Source organism: Ranitomeya imitator, chromosome 3 (assembly GCF_032444005.1).
Source record: "Ranitomeya imitator isolate aRanImi1 chromosome 3, aRanImi1.pri, whole genome shotgun sequence".
Classification (NCBI taxonomy): domain Eukaryota; kingdom Metazoa; phylum Chordata; class Amphibia; order Anura; family Dendrobatidae; genus Ranitomeya; species Ranitomeya imitator.
The window spans coordinates 672,548,019-672,572,351 of NC_091284.1; the positions used below are offsets into that span (position 1 = coordinate 672,548,019).

Sequence of the window (24,333 nt, forward strand, 5' to 3'; positions counted from 1 at the left end):
TGCTGGAGACCGCCGCCGGCTTCCTGCAGAGGCAGTCCTGCCCCACCACCGCATTCGAGCTAGGCAAGTTAGATTTCGGACTATAAAATGCATCCCTATTTCGAAGGGGGTTCGAAGGGGGGGGGAGTGTGTAATAGAATCAAATAAATAAATAAAAAGTACAAAATATAAAAAGCAGGTACAGACATCCCGAAATTCGGTGAGGTTTTGACATCAGTTTACCAACATCAAAGACATCACCAGGGACGAAAATTTACCCACTTTCTTTCCTGCAGGTTTTCCCTATCTCGGAGATTGTTTCAGCCCTGCAGAGTGGATCGTTTGACCAGTTTCCATAATCAGTAGAGGATTCATCTAAGGTGTTTCTAGTGTCCTAAAAATCTTACAGGATTTTCTATTTAATCAACTTTCAAGTGTGTGGGGCTCTGTATTGGAGGGGGGGCATGTGTGTGGGGCCCTTTATTAAGGCTGTGTGCATACATTGCTGATATTTCACGTTTTTTTCGCGATAAAAACGCTATAAAACCGCAAAAAAAGCATACAATATGCATCCCATCATTTAGAATGAATTCCGCATGTTTTGTGCTCATGATGCGTTTTTTTCCCGCGAAAAAAAACGCATCGCGGTAAAAAACGCAGCATGTTCATTAATTTTGCGGGTTTTTTTTTGCGGATTTCCCACTATAAAATGCATTGGGGAAAAAAAGGCGGCAAAAACGCACGCCGATTTCTTGCAGAAAATTTCAGGTTTTTCTCAGGAATTTTCTGCAAGAAATCCTGAACGTGTCCACCTAGCCTAAGGGTGATTATGTTTGCAGGTATGTGTTTTTTTTCCTGTACCGGGCTTTAGCACCGCTTTTCACCAGCTCTTTAGTCCTCTGCATCACTCCTCTATCCCTTCTATTCTGGCTTTCCTTCAAGTAGGATTAAATGCAGGGCTTGCCTTCAGCTCCCTGAAGGGCCAAGTCTCAGCATTCTCTATTCTAGAATAATCTAGTTTCACACATTCCAGTCTGACCTTCCTTCAGTGACTGGCTCATGCGGCGCCTCCGTATCGACCGCCAGAGGACCCCTGGGATCTCAACCTGGTTTTGGAAGCTCAAAGGAGATCCCCATTTGAATCGCTCAGAGTAGTCTCCCTGTCCCTTCTATCTTGGCAAGTGTTTTTTTTCTCGTGGCCATTACTTTTATCAGGCGGGTTTCGGAGCTGGCATCGGCATCAGGAAAAGGCGGTTTTGAGTACTGTTCCCTCCTTTCTTCCTAAGGTAGTCTCCACTTTTCTTCTCAAAGAGGACATCATTCTTCCTTCCTTCTGTCCTTCTCCAGGTCACCCCCTGAAGCATTCTCTGAACAGATTTGACCTGGTCAGGCGATTTGCGTTTCCCTTTCCAAGACCGCTCCCTTCTGGAGGACAGATTCTCGTTTGTTGCTTCTGAGGTTACTCTTAAAGGCCTTCCAGCATCCAAGACTACAAATAGGCTTTGGATCAGGCCAGCTATCTTGGAGGCGTACCGGGTTTAGAACAGAATGCCACCCACTGGGATTAAGGCCCACTCTACCCGAGCGGTGGGTGCCTCCTGGGCCGATCGCCATCAGGCATCCGCATTACAGCTTTGCAAAGTGGCAACATGGTCTTCTATTCACACATTTGCCAAGTTCTACAGGAATCATACCCAAGCCTCAACAGGTAGGAGACTCTTGCAAGTGGCAGTGGCTAGTTCTCTGACCTGAATGGAGTTTGTACGGTTTTCCTTCCAGTATTTGCTTTGGGAAAACCCATGGTTTCCTGTGTCCCCCAATGAAGCAACCAAGAAAACAGGATTTTTGGTTACTTACCGTAAAATCTATTTATCAGAGCCTTCATTGGGGGGACACAGCACCCTCCCATGTTTTACAACTGTATTGTTTCAGTTTGGTATTGAAATTTCTTTTGTATATTGCTCCTTTACATGTCGGTTCTCCCACTGCTTTCTCACTAAGAGTTGAGAGTTCAGAGTACCTATCACTAACAACTGGTGTTTTCTCCTCAAGCTTTAAACATGCCTCAATCACACCTATCCTCAAATGCCCTCTCTTGACCCATCCTCTGTATCTAGCTATCGCCCTATATCACTTCTCCCCTATGCCTCAAAACTACTGGAACAACACGTCCATCTTGAACTGTCCTCCCATCTATCTTCCTGCTCCCTTTTCGACCGCTTGCAATCAGGCTTCCGTTCACACCACTCCACTGAAACTGCCCTAACTAAGGTCACCAATGACCTATTGACCGCCAAGAGCAAGCAACACTACTCTAGCATCCTCCTCCTGGTCCTGTCCTCTGCCTTTGACACAGTGGACCATTCCCTATTATTACAGACCCGCTCATCCCTTGGCATCACAGACTTGGCCCTATCTTGGATCTCATCATACCTAACTAACCGAACATTCAGCATCTCCCATTCACACACCACCTCCTCACCTCGCCCCCTATCTGTTGGAGTCCCGCAAGGTTCAGTTCTAGGGCCCCTGCTCTTCTCCATTTACACTTTTGGCCTGGGACAGCTCATAGAATCTCACGGTTTTGAGTATCATCTCCATGCTGATGACACACAGATATACATCTCTGGACCAGATATCACCACCCTACTAACCAGAATCCCTCAATGTCTATCCGCTATTTCATCCTTCTTCTCTGCTAGATTTCTAAAACTTAACATGGACAAAACAGAGTTCATTGTCTTCCCCCCCCCCCCCCCCCAACGAACCTATCCATTACAGTAAACGGCTGCCCACTCTCCCCAGTCCCACAAGCTCGCTGTCTCGGGGTAATCCTCGACACTGATCTCTCCTTCAAACCGCATATCCAAGCCCTTTCCACTTCCTGCCTCCTTTAACACAAAAATATTTCACGGATCCGTACATTCCTAAACCAAGAATCTGCAAAACCCTAGTTCATGCCCTCATCATCTCCCGCCTCGACTACTGTAACCTCCTCCTCTGTGGCCTCCCCTCTAACACTCTCGCACCCCTCCAATCTATTCTAAACTCTGCTGCCCGACTAATCCACCTGTCCCACCGCTATTCCCTGGCCTCTCCCCTCTGTCAATCCCTTCACTAGCTCCCCATTACCCAGAGACTCCAGTACAAAAGCCTAACCATGACATACAAAGCCATCCACAACCTGTCTCCTCCATACTTTCCATAATTTCCCACGGGATCAATAAAGTGTATCGTATCGTACATCTGTGACCTCGTCTCCCGGTACTTTCCTGCACGCAACCTCCGATCCTTACAAGATGTCCTTCTCTACTCCCCTCTTATCTCCTCTTCCAACAATCGCATACAAGATTTCTCTCGCGCATCACCCCTACTCTGGAACTCTCTACCACAACACATCAGACTCTCGCCTACCATCGAAACCTTCAAAAAGAACCTGAAGACCCACCTCTTCCGGCAAGCCTACAACCTGCAGTAACCACCTATCGACCAAGCCACTGCACGACCAGCTCTATCCTCACCTACTGTATCCTCGCCCATCCCTTGTAGATTGTGAGCCCTCGCAGGCAGGGTCCTCTCTCCTCCTGTACCAGTTGTGACTTGTATTGTTCAAGCTTATTGTACCTGTTTTTATTATGTATACCCCTCCTCACATGTAAAGCGCCATGGAATAAATGGCGCTATAATTAATAATAATAATCTGTCACCGAATCTGAATTTCCCATATTCGTGCCAAATTTATGTTTGATGATCGGTTCCGAACTTCTTCGTTCAATTCTACTCCCATTGACGTTCGGCTGTGTTCGGCGAATATTGGCATAAAAATGTTCGCCGTCGATCATAATCGGAACCAAATTCTGAAAAATTAGCTTAACTACTCACTAATTAACTTGGTGTCAGTCGGTGGGGTGTACACTGCTGTGGAGGTACTAGTTTTTTGTGCTCAGTGTCACCCTCTTAGTGGCAGCATCATACACCCATGGTTTCATGTGTAGCTCAATGAAGGCTCCGAGAAACAGATTTTACAGTGAGTAACCGAAAAATCCAGCTTTAATCACTTATAATCATGAAAGGACCAAAGAAAAAATAAAATGCAATTCTGGCATCACCGTAATTGCACTGACCTGGTAATTTTACATTTCCAGGTCATTTTTACTGCACAATGAACTCCGTAAATCGCAAAACCCCCAAAAAAGCAACATTTTTTTCCCGATCATTTCATCCCACTTGGAATTTTTTCCCTGTTTTATAGTACATTATATGGCAACATGAATGGGGTCATGGAAAACTACAATTCGTGCTACAATTAGTCCTCATATGTGTATGTCGACTGAAAAATGTTGGAAAGTGATGAGGAAAAAAACCAAGGTGCAAAAAAGGAAACATTCCCTGGTCCGTAATAGGTTTAATTAATGAAGGTTTACAAAGTATGAGCAAGTTAGATAATAGCTGGAATAATCTACATTATGCAGTTAAGTAAACTGTGATTCACCTGCAGGTATGCTGGGAACATATCCTCAAGTTTGCTCTTCTTTCTGCCTCTTCGTTTCTTCTTCTCTTCAGTCTCAGTTGTCCCTGGCTCTGGGCCACCTTCTGCTGGGGCCTCTGGAGGGGCTGTGAATAATGAAGTGTCAGGTTAGTCTTCTACCCCATGGATACAAATTTAGGGACATGTGGAAGGTGTACTTGAATTATTTATTAGCTATGCTACTACACTGTAGGATGCGTAACAGGAAAAAAAAAAAGAAAAAAGGTGTCTGTATATAGGAGCCTGAAGGAACTCACGGTCATCCGGATGAATATCTTGGCTCGGGTTTTCCCGAAAGACCTCCAAAAATGCTGCATGGCCTTTCCTTGTTCGTGTGTGAGTTTTTCTCTGTCTGATCATGAATCCACCAATTCCTACACAACAATTATGTTATATGTGACCCATTAATGCAACTAAAAAAAAGTGATCAAATAAAGAATGTATATTTTAAGCACAAAGCATTGTAGTTTCCTACCTGGCCTATATGGTTTTCGCTTCTTCTTCTTTACATCATCTGGATCTTCAACCCCCTTTAGGACCTCCATGTCTCCTCCTGCTTCACGCTCAGGTGTGCCAGGGGGTTCTAACTTAATCTCACACTCCATGAGTTCATTATTACTACCTAATAAAAATGAGAAATAAATGCCTTATGAGAATGGACATATTCACAAGACCAAACGCAAGCACAGAGAATGAGTGTGCAAGCCGCACATTTCTGCTTACAGGGCTCACCGTCTGCTTTCTGTTCATCACACTCGCCATCCCCTTCCTTCCTGTCATCACATGCGCCATGCTCTAGACCATCCAAGTAAATCTCTCCGCCAGTACTCAGTCGGGACCGCCTAGGTTTCTTTTTCTGGAGAGGTGATAATGTGAGGCTGCGCAGCAACGCCATGCCCGTGTCGGTCAACCAAACTCCCTCAAAACGGAAATACTGAGGCTCTGCAAACACAGAGGATTATAATCAGTTATCTCAAAAATACCGGTGTTCTTTAGGAGGAGGTATAGTGCTAGGAGGCAGGAAAATGAAAAAGAGTACAACAAACTCACCAGGTTCTTTCACCTTAACTGGACTTGGTGGAAGGATTACTGGAACTAGTGGAATACAGGTATAGGGGGGAAAGAAGTGGATTTAATGCGGATTTGCAGGCAACACTAATAAAAAGCACAATGAGCAGAACTCCGATCTCTACATACCAACTGGTTTTATGATGAATGGCTGACAGGATGTACAGTGAAAGCCTTCATCGGCTGCCTCTTCTACCTCTTCTTCAGTGAACAGATTCTCGCAAACCGCATGCAACCACCTGATTACAGAGGCAGAAAAGTCACTTAGTGGGCACTGGAGATGGATGTACAAAGACACAGCAGTCATTGCTTACCTCTCACAGTTTTGACATTGGATCAATAGATCACCCTCCATATAGTTTAGGTGGCAAACAGGGCAGCCGACCAAGCTGGCACAAGGGGCGCAGTGCGTATAATTGTTCTGCCATTCGGAGTGGAATCCCGGACTGATGGAGCCACACTGCATGCAGCAAACGCACCTGCAACAAGCACAAGACATTGTCTTCACAGCTTTAATTCCATTAGGTTCCTTTGTCACATGGAAAACCGTACAATAAACGGGTGATTTTTCGGGAGCACAGGTGTTGCACCCGAAAATTTAGGTCAATGATTCAGACTTAAAACTCTAAAATGAGTAAGTGCTGAATGAGATTATTAGGGTGCTTAGTATTGGACCCTTGTAATAAACCGGTCACAGTGATGGGGGGGGAGCTGCACTGTAGAGGAAACGACAGCAAAAAGGCATGGCCTCAATGTCAGAACTTTGTAGAAAAACTATTGTGTTGGTTCAGGTCATTCAAAGAGTCGCCCACTACATTAACACTGATGGCCAACCATCAAGGTAATCCATGTCTGATCGGTGGGGGTGCAACATTCGACCCTCCACCAATGAGTGGTTCTCATTGTTGGTGGCGGCCACAACTGCCCAGAAACAAGGCTGCACAGTGCAGCTCCATTGATGGAATGGTGGCCGCGGCAGGGTACTGCACCCTGTTGATTTGAATAGGGGGCGGATGTGCAGTATCTGGTAGAAGCCACTATTCAGAAGGAGCTGCGCTATGCAGCGCTGTAGGTGGGTAGTTCTTGCCGCCACAGAGAAAAGCTGATCGGCAGGGGTGCCGAATGTTACATCCCCACCGATCAGACATTGATGACCTATCGTAAGGATAGGTCATCAATGTTAAAGTAATGGACAACCTCTAAATGCTCTCCTTGGAACCCAGACTGCCCCTTTCCAGAAGAGGATGTCTGTTTTGGTTTGTTTTTTTGGTTTTTAAATCAGATCATTTTTCTTAAAAACAGACTTCAATTCATGTTCCAAAGCATAACAAATACAAACACTAAGGGTAGGTGCACAAGTTCAGGAATTAGCAGCACTTTGGAAGCGGCACATGTCCGCTACATCTAAAGCGCGGCCGGCTATTGAATGCAGGTCAATTCGCATGTGATCACTGAACGGTGCGGAATCACCGCCTCCAATACATTGCGCGGGTGACATTTATCTTGGAGGCTCACATCTCCACAAGAGAATTAAACATGCTGTGGTCTAGAAAGACGCGTCACATGTCCATCTCTGCAGGTGAACCACAGACATCCCTGGACACATAGTGGGCATAGGATTTCTTGAAATCCCATCCACTATGCTGTAACATCTGGACGATGCGTGTTGGATGCTGCACATGTACACTTCGTCCAACCCGCAGCGTTTACCGATAGTATGCACATACCATAGGAAGAGATACAGTAATACTTAATAATCTTTATAATAATAATAATCTTTATTTTTATATAGCGCTAACATATTCCGCAGCGCTTTACAGTTTGCACACATTATCATCACTGTCCCTGATGGGGCTCACAATCTAAATGCCCTATCAGTATGTCTTAAAGGGAACCTGTCACCCCGTTTTTTCAGATTGAGCTATAAATACTGTTAAATAGGGCCTGCGCTGTGCGTTACTATAGTGTATGTAGTGTACCCTGATTCCCCACCTATGCTGAGAAATACATTACCAAAGTCGCCGTTTTCGCCTGTCAATCAGGCTTGTCAGGTCGGGTGGGCGTGTTCACAGCGCTCTTTTCTTCCCCAGCTTTCCGTTGGTGGCGTAGTGGTGTGCGCATGTCCAAGTTCCGAATTCCCTGCGCCCACGTGAAGACACAGCGCGCGATCTGCGCTGTCATCCCTTTCATCGGTGGGGGCGGCCATCTTCCTGGGGCTGCGCGTGCGCAGATGGAGTGCTCTGCTGCACGGGGCTTCAGGAAAATGGCCGCGGGATGCCGCGCGTGCGCACAAGAGATCGCGGCGGCCATTTTCCCAAAGCCGAGTTTGCATCTTGAGTTTGCCGCCCCCACCGATGACAGGGGGTGATAGCGCAGATCGCGCACTCCTTGTTCACGTGCCCACAGTGGATTAGTCACCTCAACATGCGCACACCATTACGCCACCAACGTAAAGCTGAGGAAGAAACAGCGCTGTGAACACGCCCACCCGACCTGACAAGCCTGATTGACAGGTGAAAACGGCTACTTTGGTAATGTATTTCTCAGCATAGGTGGGGAATCAGGGTACACTACATACACTATAGTAACGCACAGCGCAGGCCCTATTTAACAGTATTTATAGCTCAATCTGAAAAAACGGGGTGACAGGTTCCCTTTAAGGCACTATCCATATAACACAAATTGAAAGTTGAATTTTTCTAATGTAAACACTGATTGAGCGTATCGGCAAACTCAAAATACTATATAACAGTATTTTCTATTTTTAGGAAATTTCCTTTCCCTCCAACTCATAAAAACCAAATGCAACCTGTATCAGTTTTCATTTGGATACATCATAAAAGCGCTGAAATCATCTGCATCATCCGTTCTTTTACTAAAATACTAGAGGGGCAACCCCAGAGTGTTCAACCATTATTCCCCCAAAAAATTATATTCGTGCACTGCATTTCATTTTTTGATGCACTGATTTTTCAAGTCGTATTATTTTAATTCTGCAGTAGCAGTGGGACTGGAATCTATCCAGTGTAATGCGAGTCATTTGCGAGCTTAGAATAAAATACGCAGTATACCTATCATTATTGGGGACCCGCGGGCCATCGCCTCTAGTTGCATACTCAAAATTCACACTTGTGGATGGAACCAAACTTTTATATAATAGATCCATTCCATCAGAGATACCAGCTGTGCTGCTACCCAGTTATTTTTCCTGGAACCGTGTAAAAATTGACTACTGGGTGTTGCCATTTTCCCTGCACAGGCAGCTCCCCAGTGTGCAGCGACATACCCCTAGCCTAGCCATACATTTATAGCAGGAACCAGGGGAACAGATGAACACCCCGGTGGGTACGTATGAGTTATGCATACTCTCGGGCACAGCCTCGCTTCATACACTTGTATTGGCCAGGAGTATGCATAACTCATACGTACCCGCCGGTCCCAGCACAGAGCGTTGACTGGTGGGACTCACAAGTCTGCAGTCACATCTGCAGACTTATCGATTTAGATCGAACAACCCTTTTAAAATGAAGAGCAAAGCCAAACAGGTTATGAAGGTGGACAAAACGGACTTCTGCTACTATAAATTATATAAGGGATTATTCTTCAAGGCATCACTCACCATTTGCATTTCCAGCCTCCCTTCGGTACAGTGTGCAGAGGAGGGTCGAGGCAGTATGTGTGGTAACTGATGTCACAGTCATCACAGAGCAGCAAGCGGGACGGGTCCGTGGCCTTCCCACACACCTCACAGACAATGCACTCCACGCACCGCCAGCCCTTCAGCAGCATCACCTTTGTAATCTGGATATACATCACACATTGGAAGGAGGGGGGAAAAAAATGTAATTTTTTTTTATGAATTTGGCAATTGCAAAATATTTTATTTTTCTATGTCAATTTCAGGTAGAGGGAAGGGGGGGGGGGAAAGGAGATTATACAGGGAGAAAAGAGAACACGTACCTTGCTGTTTACACAATACGGGTGATAGCACTGGGAGCACTGGGAACAAGCGAGAAGATGCCCCTCTGACCCACGTCCAAAGCTGCCACAAACAACACACATATCCTAAAAGGCAAAAAATAAAAAGCCATCGAAATCCAATACTGACGAAAAAGGGACAAAAGACCCTGTAAGACGCCTTACCTGCATGAGCACAAATTTGTCTGTGTTGGAGAAGAGCACCACTGTGTTTTGCATGGTATCGTCCTCCTCTTCCTCCTCCTCTTTCCCTGGAGAGCATTCAGCATCTAACATCTGACAATACAGGGAGCACATTTACAGGAGACATGCCACATAATGCTAAGAAGCAGGCTGCATGTCAGCCACAAGCGCCATTTGTACAATCTGACCTGTGTACACAGGAACAGATAAAGTGCAATAGGATCTTATCCGGTATAAAAATTAGAGAAAAAAAAGGTAAAGGCTATGCTAACCTGGTAAGGCTGTGTACACAGCAGTTTTCAAAGCATAATTACTGAGCTGCTGCAGACCCACAGGTCATCAGACCAATTGGAGGATTTTTGGAGATTAAAAAAAAAAATACATGGAGTTCTGTGTGGTTATGTCCTGAGGAAGAAGCGTGTAAACTTCGAAACACGTCAATAATAAAGCCACAATACGTCTGTGTATCCTGGACCTTCACCATTCGTCAGTAGCGTGGAAATCCACTTTTTTTTTTCTCCAAAAATAATCTGACCAGTGTCACTTCATGAATTTTTTTTTCATGACACATTGTTCTTTAGGATAGTGGTAAATTTAACGGGTCATCATCATCAAAAAAAAAAAAAAGGTATTAGGCCGGCGGTCACACTTGCGAGAGTCTCTCGCATCAATACATTGGCATCACAGACTTGGCCCTATCCTGGATCTCATCATACCTAAGAGACCGGACATTCAGCGTCTCCCACTCACACACCACCTCCTCACCTCGCCCTTTATCTGTCGGAGTCCCACAAGGTTCAGTCCTTGGGCCCCTGCTCTTCTCCATTTACACCTTTGGCCTGGGACAGCTCATAGAATCTCATGGCTTTCAGTATCATCTCTATGCTGATGACACACAGATCTACATCTCTGGACCAGATATCACCACCCTACTAACCAGAATCCCTCAATGTCTGTCCACTATTTCATCCTTCTTCTCCGCTAGATTTCTGAAGCTTAACATGGACAAAACAGAATTCATCATCTTTCCCCCATCTTACGCGACCCCCCCCCCCCTTCGAACCTATCCATTACAGTAAATGGCTGCCCACTCTCCCCCAGTCCCACAAGCTCGCTGCCTCGGGGTAATCCTTGACGCTGATCTCTCCTTCAAACCACATATCCAAGCTCTTTCCACTTCCTGCCGACTTCAACTCAAAAATATATCACGAATCCGTTCATTCCTCAACCATGAATCTGCAAAAACCCTAGTCCATGCCCTCATCATCTCTCGCCTTGACTACTGCAACCTCCTGCTCTGTGGCCTCCCCTCTAACACTCTCGCACCCCTCCAATCTATTCTAAACGCTGCTGCCCGACTAATCCACCTGTCCCACCGCTATTCCCCGACCTCTCCCCTCTGTCAATCCCTTCACTGGCTCCCCATTGCCCAGAGACTCCACTACAAAACCCTAACCATGACGTACAAAGCCATCCACAACCTGTCTCCTCCATACATCTGTGACCTCGTCTCCCGGTACTTTCCTGCACGCAACCTCCGATCCTCACAAGATCTCCTACTCAATTCCCCTCTTATCTCCTCTTCCCACAATCGTATACAAGATTTCTCTCGCGTATCACCCCTACTCTGGAACCCTCTACCACATCAGACTCTCGCCTACCATCGAAACCTTCAAAAAGAACCTGAAGACCTACCTCTTCCGACAAGCCTACAACCTGCAGTAACCACCGATCAACCAAACCGCTGCATGACCAGCTCTATCCTCGCCTACTGTATCCTCACCCATCCCTTGTAGATTGTGAGCCTTCGCGGGCAGGGTCCTCACTCCTCCTGTACCAGTTATGACTTGTATTGTCTAAGATTATTGTACTTGTTTTTATTATGTATACCCCTCCTCACATGTAAAGCGCCATGGAATAAATGGCGCTATAACAATAAATAATAATAATAATCAATACTCGGCACTCGGACCGGATTATGTGGCTGCATGCATTTCTATGCAGCTGAACGCTCCGGTCTCGAGTGCCGGCGGCAGTGCTGGGTATTGAGGAGCGAGTTTCTCGCATTGCACTCGCAAGTGTGACACTGGTCTTAACCTGTAGATATGGAAAAAGGTTAATAGAGCTATAAACCTGCCCGGTGCTTGCACTTAGTCAAATACTGCAGGGAGAAAATGAACTTTATTCCTCCTGTGGTATTCCGGTTTTAGTCATGGGGGCGGCGCTGGTTCAGTCATCGCTCTGAGTATAAAACTGCGACCCCTGCCCTGACTGACAGCCAGCCCTGACTGACAGCCAGCCCCAATGCAGGGCCAGGGGCACGGTTATACTCAGAGCGGGGACTGCAGGGAGGACAAAGTTCATTATGTCCTCGCAGCACTTGGCTGAATGAGGACGCTGGGAAGGTTAGGAACGCTATCAACCTACAGATTAATAGCATTTATCCTGGTGACAGGTTCGCTTTAAGAGGATATGTTTTGGGTTTATGAAAAAATATTTAATATTTGACATTTTCCAATAATTTGCAAATTTTACAACTTTTCTTCCCAATTTCTTAGTGTCAGCCCCCAGCTCCCCAGGGCTGTGATGAGGTGCTGTGACAAGTGACGCCTAATCAGCGCTGGCGTCACTGTCTCCGCCTTTGTATGAACTGAACATGAAGAGGAAGCCTGGGCTGCAGCTGATGCCGGACTTCATCCTCATGTTCAGTTTGTCCGAAGGAGGAGACCGTGACGCCAGCGCTGATTGGGCGCCGGCATCATGTGTCATTCCAGCGCATCACAGCCCTGGGACCACGATTGCCGACACCGCTGGAACGGAGCTGGCACAGGAGGAGAGTATAGGCTTTATTATTTTATAGGGGCCGAACATTTATTTAAGATGTGGTTGTCCTAATAGTGGACAACCCCTTTAATGAAATCATGATGTGTTTACCACAATTTGTATTGCACATATCTCCCCTTTTTTTGTGGGTCTTAGGTAAGGTATTATTTTCAGCTCTACATTTTTGCCTAAATGACAGATTTTCTAACAATGTCTAGCAGGTTTGAAAATATCAGGTTTATTTCCCATTAAAATAGCGGAATCCCAAAGCCCAACAGTAGACCGGGTCTTCTTGACCGTTCCAGAAGATTCTTTTGTAACACAAGTTTGAGTATGTGTATAGGCTTTTATCAAATCTCACCGGCAAAGTCTCAATGGAAGAGGTCGTAGACTTTAATCTCGATCTGCCTCTACCCCTATTACCAACACCGCTACCTCCTCGGGGTCGCCGTCTTCCAGGAAAGCTGCTGCTACGACCCTATAAATATGACATTACAATATTAAAATGTAAACCTACAAAAACATTCAAAAGTCATCAAACATGGAGACTGAACAAAACTGGCACAAAAAAAAAAAAAAAAAAAACAATAAAAACTTAGCACGGACCCATAGCACTTTTCATCCGTGCTGCCCAGATAAAAAAAACTAAAAAAACACAAAACAAACAACAGAAATGTCTGAGTTTTGCACAGACAGTCCATGAAAGCTAACATGGACATGTCAAATGCAGCATAGATTAAAATAGGTATGTGTTGTACTCATGAAAAAAACAACACTGACAAAACAAGGACGTGTGATTGAGGCCTACAAGTAATAAATGCATGGAACAAGAGTGCTTATTCATGCTAAACATGTCCTGAATTTCCTTCCAAGACCCTATACAAATATTAATGGTTCCCTATAATCCCCATAAAGGGCTCGCTTATTTGGGGAATTTTAGGACAAATAATTTTTTCCCCTTTTTTTCCCATCGTCACATTCCAGGAGCAATAATACTTTTTCATTAAAGTAGCAGTATGACTGCTTGCTTTTTGGAGGCTGTAATGGATGTCAGCGGCTCCATTATGGGGTACATATAACTTCATTCCATTCCGATGCATTTTTTTTTTTTTTAAATCTTTTTTTTTTAATCGCAGCAGCATTATATGGGGCATATTTTTGTATGGAGCATCTTTTAGGGCCATCATTAACCTTTGTGCAGCATTATATGGGCATATATTAATATGGAGCATATTATGGGGCCATCATTAACCTTTATGCACCTTTGTGATCCCGCTGGTTATGAGATTGTTTTTTCGTGACATATTGTACTTCATGTTAGTGGTAAAAATTTCTTCGATATAACTTGCATTTATTCATGAAAAAAACGGAAATTAAATCAGAGAGTGGTGTCACACAAAATAGTTAACATAACATTTCCCACATGTCAACTTTACATCAGCACAATTTTGGAAACAATTTTTTGTTAGGGCGCTATAAGCGTTAAAAGTTGACCAGTGATTTCTCATTTTTCCAACAAAATTTACAAAACTTTTTTTTTTTTTTTTTTTTTTTTTAGGGACCACCTCACATTTGAAGTGAATTTGGGGGGTCAATATAACAGAAAATACCCAAAAGTGACACCATTCTAAAAACCGCACCCCTCAAGGTGCGCAAAACCACATTCAAGAAGTTATTTAACCCTTCAGGTGCTTCACAAGAACGAAAGCAATGTGAAAGGAAAAAAAATAACATTTTACTTTTTTCACAAAAAAAATTACTTTGGAACCAATTTTCTTTTTTATTTTCACAAGGGTATCAGGAGAAATGGACCACAAAATTTGTTGTGCAATTTCTCCTGAGTACGCCATTACCCCGTATATGGGGGAAAGCCACTGTTTGGGCACCTGGCAGTGCTCAGAACGGAGGGAGCACCGTTTGACTTTTTAGAACGCAAAATTGGCAGAAATCAATGGTGGCGCCATGTCGCGTTTGGAGACCACCTGATGTACCTAAACAGTGGAACCCCCTAACCATAATCCCAACCCACTCCTAACCATAATCCCAACCCACCCCTAACCATAGTCCTAGCCCCAACCCCAAAACACCCCTAACCATAATCCTAGCCCCAACACACCCCTAGCCATAATCCTAGCCCCAACCCCAACCCACCCCTAACCATAATTCTAGCCCCAACCTCAAAACACCCCTAAACATAATCCCAACCCACCCTTAACCATAATCCTAGCCCCAACCCACCCCTAACCATAATCCTAGCCCCAACCCCAACCCACCCTAACCATAATCCTAGCCCCAACACATTTCTAGCCATAATCCTAGCCCCAACCCCACCACATCCCTAACCATAATCCTAGCCCCAACCCCAACACATACCTAACCATAATCCTAGCCCCAACACACCTCTAGCCATAATCCTAGCCCCAACCCCAACCAACCCCTAACCATAATCCTAGCCCCAACCCACCCCTAACCATAATTCTAGCCCCAACCAACCCCTAACCATAATCCTAGCCCCAACCCCAACACACCCCTATCCATAATCCTAGCCCCAATCCCAACACAACCCTAACCATAATCCTAGCCCCAACCCACCCCTAACCATAATCCTAGCCCCAACCCACCCCTAACCATAATCCTAGCCCCAACCCCAACCCACCCCTAACCATAATCCCAACCCACCCCTAACCATAATCCTAGCCCCAACACATCCTTATCCATAATCCTAGCCCCAAAACACCCCTAACCATAATCCTAGCCCCAACCCCAACACACCCCTAACCATAATCCTAGCCCCAACCCCAACACACCCCTAACCATAATACTAGCCCCAACCTCAACACACCCATAACAATAATCCTAGCCCCAACTCACCCCTAATTATAATTCTAGTCCCAATCCCAACCCACCCCTAACCATAACCCCAATCCATCCCTAACCATAATCCTAACCCCAACCCATCCGTAACCAAAATCCCAACCCATCCCTACCCATAATCCAAGCCCCAACCCCAACACACCCCTAACCATAATCCTAGCCCCAATCCATCCCTACCCATAATCCTAGCCCCAACCCCAACACACCCCTAACCATAATCCTAGCCCCAACCTCAACCCACCCCTAACCATAATCCCAACCCATCCCTAACCATAATCCTAGCCCCAACCCCAACACACCCCTAACCATAATCCCAACCCCAACCCATCCCTAACCATAATCCTAGCCCCAACCCACCCCTAATCATAATCCTATCCCCAACCAATCCCTAACAATAATCCTAGCCCCAACACATCCCTAACCATAATTCTAGCTCCAACCCACCCCTAGCCATAATCCTAGCTCCAACCCCAACACACCCCTAACCATAATCCTAGCACCAACACCAATCCACCCCTAACCATAATCCTAGCCCCAACCCACCCCTATCCATAATCCTAGCCCCAACCCCAACACACCCCTAACCATAATCCTAGCCCCAACACACACGTAACCGTAATCCTAGACCCAACCAACACACCCCTCACTGTAATCCTAGCCCCAACCCCAACACACCCCTAACCATAATCCTAGCCCCAACCCCAACACAACCCTAACCATAATCCTAGCCCCAACCCACCCCTAACCATAATCCTAGCCTAACCTGTCCTATGCCTTTGACACAGTGGACCATTCCCTATTACTACAGACCCTCTCTCATCCTTTGGCATCAAAGACTTGGCCCTATCCTGGATCTTGTCATACCTAACAGACAGGACATTCAGCGTCTCCCACTCACACACCACCTCCTCACCTCACCCCCTATCTGTCGGAGTCCCACAAGGAACAGTCCTAGGGCCCCTGCTCTCCTTCATTTACACCTTTGGCCTGGAACACCTCATAGAATCTCACGGTTTTCAGTATCATCTCTATGCTGATGACATGCAGATCTACATCTCTGGACCAGATATCACCACCCTACTAACCAGAATCCCTCTGTCTGTCCACTATTTCATCCTTCTTCTCCGCTAGATTTCTCAAACTTAACATGGACAAAACAGAATTCATCATCTTTCCCCCATCTCACGCGACCCCCTCAACAAACCTATCCATTACAGTAAACTGCTGCCCACTCTCCCCAGTCCCACAAGCTCGCTGCCTCGGGGTAATCCTTGACACTGATCTCTCCTTCAAACCACATATTCAAGCCCTTTCCACTTCTTGCCGCCTTCAACTCAAAAATATTTCACGGATCCGTACATTCCTACACCAAGAATCTGCAAAACCCTAGTCCATGCCCTCATTATCTCCCACCTCAACTACTGTAACCTCCTGCTCTGTGGCCTCCCCTCGAACACTCTCGCACCCCTCCAATCTGTTCTAAACTCTGCTGCCCAAATAATCCATCTGTTCCACCGCTATTCCCCGGCCTCTCCCCTCTGTCAATCCCTTCACTGGCTCCCCATTACCCAGAGACTCCAGTACAAAAGCCTAACCATGACATACAAAGCCATCCAAAACCTGTCTCCTCCATACATCTGTGACCTCGTCTCCCGGTACTTTCCTGCACGCAACCTCCAATCCTCACAAGATCTCCTTCTCTACTCCCCTCTTATCTCCTCTTCCCATAATCGCATACAAAATTTGTCGCGCATCACCCCTACTCTGGAACTCTCTACCACAACATATCAGACTCTCGGCTACCATTGAAACCTTCAAAAAGAGCCTGAAGACCCACCTCTTCCGACAAGCCTACAACCTGCAGTAACCACAGATCAACCAAACCGCTGCACGACCAGCGCTGCCCTCACCTATTGTATCCTCACCCAGCCCTTGGAGATTATGAGCCCTCGCGGGCAGGGTCCCATCTCCTCCTGTACCAGTTGTGACCTGTATTGTTTAAGATTATTGTACTTGTTTTTATTATGTATACCCCTCCTCACATGTAAAAGCACCATGGAATAAATGGCAGTATAATAAATAACAATATTATATTAGGTTTTTATTAAGTTGCCTAATAATTCTGCACTGTAATAGTTACCTGCACAAACAGATATCCTCCTAAGATAGCCAAATCTTAAAAAAAAAAAAAAAAAAAAACTCTCCAACTTCCAAAAATATTAAGCTTTAATATTTATGAGTCTTTTGGGTTGACTGAGAACATAGTTGTTTATCAATACAAATAATCCTCTAAAATACAACTTGCCTAATAATTCTGCACACAGTATATAGTGCGAACGCAGGCTTACCTGGGGGTTGCGGCAGAGGTGTGGCGACACTATGGCGGTGGGTGGTGCACCTGAGAGCAGGGTCCCTTCTTCAGGATCAGGCGGCAGAAATGTGGAGTCTGGCGACGTCGCGGTCCGGTGTCCACAGTGAGCAGATCCGAGTGCATCAACGGTTTCCCTGCGGCCATCTTCCTAAAGCCGTTGGCCGTTGGAGGCTTCAGGAAAATGGCCGCCGGAGGTCACGCATGTGCACATTGAAGTCTCACTGGCACTCGACTTCAGGAAAATGGCCCCCGAGATCTCAATCTGTGCACGCTGGGCCTCTGGCAGCCCACAGCTTCAGGAAGATGGCCACAGGGAACCGGTCATGCAATTGGCTCTTCTCACCGTGGATACCGGGCCACGGCATCACCACATTTCTGCCACAGACATCCTGAAGAAGGGACCCTGCTCTATGACCTGCCTCACCACCACAGCATTGCCCCACTTCTGACGCTGTTGGCGTCCTGAGGAAGGGACCATGCATTATATGACCCCGCTGTACCACCACCGGTCCTCAGGTAAGATACCTTTAATTTCGACAATGAGACAGACCCCCATCTTATAAAAATCTTTTTTCTGCCATTTTCCACCCCAAAATTTAGGGTGCGTCTTATGGTCCGAAAAATACGGTACTCCAAATTAATTTTGCTCTATACTGTTATTGAACCTTAGAGCTACATATTTACTACACTTGGATTTTCACAGACTGGCACAATGGAGAAAACAGACATTTTTACTATCCATTTTCTCCTCATCCGAGAAAATATGATCACACTCTGATAAAACGCAGAATTTGATTAGCATAATAGATCACATTTTCTCACTTGACATAAAATACGCTCGTCTGCACCTAGCCTTACATGATGTGGTTCTGTAGGACTGTCATGCGTGAAGATCATACCTATAGTCAATGCAGCATATCACCAGTTTTTCTGGTTTGTCCCAAATATGACAGAAAAGCCTCACAAAATCAGAGACAGAAGAGGTACAGTAGAGCACTGGCTACCCTACAGGGTTTATTATTATTATTATTTATTTATATAGCACCATTGATTCCATGGTGCTGTACATGAGAAGGAGTTACATACAAGTTACAAATATCACATACAGTAAACAAACTAACAATGACGGACTGATACAGAGGGGCGAGGACCCTGCCCTTGCGGGCTTACATTCTACAGGATTATGGGGAAGGAGACAGTAGGTTGTGGGTTGCAGGAGCTCCGGTGTTGGTGAGGCGGTAGCTTCGTTGGTGATGAGGCAGCAGCGGTGTCAGTGCAGGCTGTAGGCTTTCCTGAAGAGATGAGTTTTCAGGTTCCGTCTGAAGGATCCGACTGTGGTTGATAGTCGGACGTGTTGGGGCAGAGAGTTCCAGAGGATGGGGGATATTCGGGAGAAGTCTTGGAGGCGATTGGATGAGGAGCGAATAAGTGTGGAGGAGAGAAGGAGGTCTTGGGAGGACCGGAGGTCACGTGAGGGAAGATATCGAGAGATTAGTTCAGAGATATATGGAGGAGACAGGTTGTGGATGGCTTTGTAGGTCAGTATTAGCAATTTGAACTGGATACGCTGAGGGAATGGGAGCCAGTGAAGAGATTTGCAGAGGGGGGAAGCGGAGGAGTAGCGAGGAGAGAGATGGATTAGTCGGGCAGCAGAGTTAAGGATGGACTGGAGAGGTGCAAGGGTGTTAGCAGGGAGGCCACAGAAAAGGATGTTGCAGTAGTCAAGGCGGGAAATGATGAGGGCGTGCACAAGCATTTTAGTAGATTGGGGGTTGAGGAAAGGACGGACCCTGGAGATATTTTTGAGCTGGAGGCGACAGGAGGTGGAAAGAGCTTGGATGTGTGGTTTGAAGGACAGGGCAGAGTCGAAGGTTACTCCGAGGCAGCGGACTTCGGGTACAGGGGAAAGCATGATGTCATTGACTGCGATAGATAGGTCAAGTAAGGAAGATTTGTGGGATGGAGGAAAGATGATGAGTTCAGATTTGTCCACATTGAGTTTGTGTGGATTGGGTTTGTGTGGACTATGATAATGATTACCAATCTATGGGATTAGTCAGCAACACCACATCAGTCCAGGATCTGGAACCTGACGCACCCATCAATTAGCTGCTATTAACTCCATTGGATACCAAATGTGCGGTTACAGCTCCATACACAGATTAGTGGTGGCTCCTGGGTACTGCACCTCAGCGCCTACTGAAGTGAATGGGAACCCAAAAAGGAGCAAATACACACTGTACAGAGCCACATTGTTCAGACTTCCTACACAGTTTATAGCTGGTTACTGCCAGAGCTACAAGCAGCTGATAGGTGGGGCTGGTGGCTGTCGGTGCTCCATTAATTATAATGATTACCTATGCAAAGGATAGGTAATCAATATCACCGTATTGGACATAGCCTTGAAGGCCCCGCACAAAGATATGTCGGCAAGTAACTGCACTGTGTATTAGCATCTGAAGCTTTCACTGGACCTTGTGCATAGCAGCATGGCCATGGGCAGGAGAAGGCCTTCCCCAAACTGCAGCCACAACACTAGGAGGGTTCTCTTGTAGGTCTTTATATGCTCCAACATTTAGTTTTTCCTACATTGACAAAGCCCAAATCAAAAAAATCAAAAAAACCAAAGATCACATCGTGAAGAGTAGGTAATCTACCCTCAAAAGGCATTTCTACTCCACAGTCAGACGCTTTTTATGTTGCTGACACATTCATAGCCAGTTTTGGCACTTAGCAGCGAGCGCCATGAAGTACAGACTATTTTAAGCAATATATCACTCTGCGTTCCCATTTTGTGGGCTTGCATGGCCCAGTATTCATGACTGCACCGTTATTGGGAGATGAAATAACTACTGTACATACACCTTGAAAGCAAAATCAGAAACTGCCTTTGGAAAGTGGGCGCCTATACCAGTCACTAAAAGCTCAGTAAGTCATTCTATGGCTTAGAAAGGGTTAAGGAGACTGCATGCTCTTCTAGCACTAATACGCAATGTAAACATCTCAAATCCTTCCTTAACCCCTTCCCGACCTGTGACGCCACGCAGGCGTCATGAAAGTCTGTGCCAATCCGACCTGTGACGCCTATGTGGCGTCATGGAGGGATCGCATCCCGGCAGATCGGGTGAAAGGGTTAACTCCAATTTCACCCGATCTGCAGGGATAGGGGGAGTAGTACTTCAGCCCAAGAGGGTGGCTTTGCCCCTACGTGGCTCCGATTGCTCCGATTGACTGTTGAAAGTGAAATAGCCAGAGTAATTTGTAATATTTCACCTATGAAACTTGGTGAAATATTACAATCCAGCCATGGCTGACGCTGTAATATCATCGGCCATGGCTGGAAACCGCGATCTGCCCCCTCCACCGACGATCTGCTGCCGCTGTCAGTCTTTCCTCCCCTCCGTTCTGTGCTCCGCTGCCTTCCTGTCCCCTCCGTCCTGTCCGGCGCCAAAGCCCCCCCATCCCCCCCTCTGGAGTCTCTGGGTCCCTCACGGTGGCCGTCCGGCATCTAGGATGGGCGCCACCATCTTTCCAAATGGCGGGCGCATGCGCAGCGCGCCCCCCGAATCTGCTGGCAGATTCATTAAGGGTACATTTTGATCACTGTGATATAACCTATCACAGTGATCCCAAAAAAAAGTAAATAAAGCCCCCCCTTAACACCCCCATAGGTAGGGAAAATAATGAAATAAAATATATTTATTTTTATTTTTCCACTAGGGTTAGAACTAGGGTTAGAACTAGGGTTAGAACTAGGGTTAGAACTAGGGTTAGAACTAGGGTTAGAACTAGGGTTAGGGTAGCAATTAGGGTTAGAATTGGGCTATACGCACACGGTGCGGATTTGGCTGTGGATTTGCAGCGGATTGGCCTCTGCGGATTCATGGCAGTTTTCCCATCACGTTTACAGTACCATGTAAACCTGTGGAAAACCAAATCCGCTGTGCCCATGGTGCGGAAAATATCGTGCGGAAACGCTGCATTGTATTTTCCGCAGCATGTCAATTCTTTGTGCGGATTCCGCAGCGTTTTACACCTGTTCCTCAATAGGAATCCGCACAAAAAACACTGGAAATCCGCGGTAAATCCGCAGGTAAAACACATCAGGTGCTCTGCAAACGTAACATGACACCCGCAGACCATTCCATCAGTCTGCATTTCAAAAAGTCACTACTTCCCTTCCGAGCTCTGCCATGCACCAACAGTAGGTTACCCCCACATATGGGGTATCCGCATACTTAGGACAAACTTGACAACAAATTTTGGGGGTCCAATTTCTCCTGTTACCCTAGTAAAAATAAAAAAATTGCGGGCTAAAAAATAATTTTTGAGGAAAGAAAAATGATTTTTTATTTTCATGGCTCTGGCTATAAACTTCTGTGATGCACTTGGGGGTTCAAAGTGCTCAACACACATCTAGATGAGTTCCTTGGGGGGGTCTAGTTTCCAAAATGGTGTCACTTGTGGGGGGGGGGGGGGGGGGGGAGTTCAAATGTTTAGGCACATCAGTGGCTCTCCAAACGTGACATGGTGTCCGCTAATGATTGGAGCTAATTTTTCATTCAAAAAGTCAAATGGTGCTCCTTCCCTTCCAAGCCCTGCCACGCACCCAAACAGTGGTTTACCCCCACATGAGGTATCGGTGGACTCAGGAGAAATTGCCCAACACATTTTAAGATCCATTTTATCCTGTAGCCCATGAGAAAATGAAAAAAATTGAGGCTAAAGGAATTTTTTTTTGGGGAAAAAAGTACTTTTTCATTTTTACGGATCAATTTGTGAAGCACCTGGGGGTTGAAAGTGCTCACTATGCATCTAGATAAGTTCCTTGGGGTCTAGTTTCCAAAATGGGGTCACTTGTGGGGGAGCTCCAATCTTTAGGCACACGGGGCCTCTACAAACGCGACATGGTGTCCGCTAAAGATTGGAGCCATTTTTTCATTAAAAAAGTCAAATGGCGCTCCTTCCCTTCCAAGCCCTGTCGCGCGCCCCACATATGGGGTATCAGCGTACTCAGGACAAATTGTACAACAACTTTCAGGGTCCAGTTTATCTATTTTTTCCTTGGCAAAATAAAAAAAAATTGTTGCTAAAAGTTCATTTTTGTGACTAAAAAGTTAAATGTTCATTTTTTCCTTCCATGTTGCTTCTGCTGCTGTGAATCGCCTGAAGGGTTAATAAACTTCTTGAATGTTGTTTTGAGTACATTGAGGGGTGCAGTTTTTAGAATGGTGTCACTTTTGGATATTTTCAGCCATATAGACCCCTCAAAGTGACTTCAAATGTGAGGTGGTCCCTAAAAAAAAATGGTTTTGTAAATTTTGTTGTCAAAATGAGAAATCGCTGGTCAAATTATAACTTCCTAGCAAAAAAAAAAAATTTTGTTTCCAAAATTATGCTGATGTAAAGTAGACATGTGGGAAATGTTATTTATTAACTATTTTGAGACACCTAACTCTCTGGCATAACAGAACAAAAAATTAATAATTTGAAAATTGCAAAATTTTCAAACTTTTCGCCAAATTTCCGTTTTTTTCACAAATAAACGCAAAACTGTATCGACTTAAATTTACCACTAACATGAAGCTCAATATGTCACGAAAAAACAATCTCAGAATCACTAGGATCCGTTGAAGCGTTCTTGAGTTGGCCAGAATTGCAAAAAACGGCCAGGTCATTAAGGTCAAAATATGCTGGGTCATGAAGGGGTTAACTAGTCACAAGCAAACATCAAGACAACGCATGCTTCCACAGAAAAAAACCCACTCATGAAATAGGCCTGGACAGAAATGATGGTTCCCCTGAAAATAATGTGACAAAAGGGACATATTAAACCAAGGTGTGTCCACTGACTAGCATCACAGGTGTCTACAATCTTGGAATCGGTGAGTGGCCTGTATACAGGTCCTTCTCAAAAAATTAGCATATAGTGTTAAATTTCATTATTTACCATAATGTAATGATTACAATTAAACTTTCATACATTATAGATTCCTTATCCACCAACTGAAATTGGTCAGGTCTTTTATTGTTTTAATACTGATGATTTTGGCATACAACTCCTGATAACCCAAAAAACCTGTCTCAATAAATTAGCATATCAAGAAAAGGTTCTCTAAACGACCTATTACCCTAATCTTCTGAATCAACTAATTAACTCTAAACACATGCAAAAGATACCTGAGGCTTTTATAAACTCCCTGCCTGGTTCATTACTCAAAACCCCCATCATGGGTAAGACTAGCGACCTGACAGATGTCAAGAAGGCCATCATTGACACCCTCAAGCAAGAGGGTAAGACCCAGAAAGAAATTTCTCAACAAATAGGCTGTTCCCAGAGTGCTGTATCAAGGCACCTCAATGGTAAGTCTGTTGGAAGGAAACAATGTGGCAGAAAACGCTGTACAACGAGAAGAGGAGACCGGACCCTGAGGAAGATTGTGGAGAAGGACCGATTCCAGACCTTGGGGAACCTGAGGAATCAGTGGACTGAGTCTGGTGTGGAAACATCCAGAGCCACCGTGCACAG

At 45.5% G+C, this 24,333-nt stretch overlaps 1 protein-coding gene across 1 annotated transcript in view; it reads right to left on the minus strand.

The window, feature by feature from the left end:
• Positions 1-24,333, minus strand: part of KMT2D (lysine methyltransferase 2D) — a 233,551-nt gene that overhangs the window by 126,106 nt on the left and 83,112 nt on the right. Inside the window, exons 12-22 of the mRNA XM_069758349.1 lie at positions 12,921-13,037; positions 9,719-9,829; positions 9,536-9,640; positions 9,195-9,376; positions 5,890-6,054; positions 5,705-5,814; positions 5,558-5,602; positions 5,231-5,449; positions 4,983-5,129; positions 4,765-4,881; positions 4,472-4,593 (exon numbers count right to left, since the gene is read on the minus strand). Coding sequence (XP_069614450.1) covers positions 4,472-4,593; positions 4,765-4,881; positions 4,983-5,129; positions 5,231-5,449; positions 5,558-5,602; positions 5,705-5,814; positions 5,890-6,054; positions 9,195-9,376; positions 9,536-9,640; positions 9,719-9,829; positions 12,921-13,037 — 1,440 coding nt within the window. The remainder of the gene's footprint in view (positions 1-4,471; positions 4,594-4,764; positions 4,882-4,982; positions 5,130-5,230; positions 5,450-5,557; positions 5,603-5,704; positions 5,815-5,889; positions 6,055-9,194; positions 9,377-9,535; positions 9,641-9,718; positions 9,830-12,920; positions 13,038-24,333) is intronic.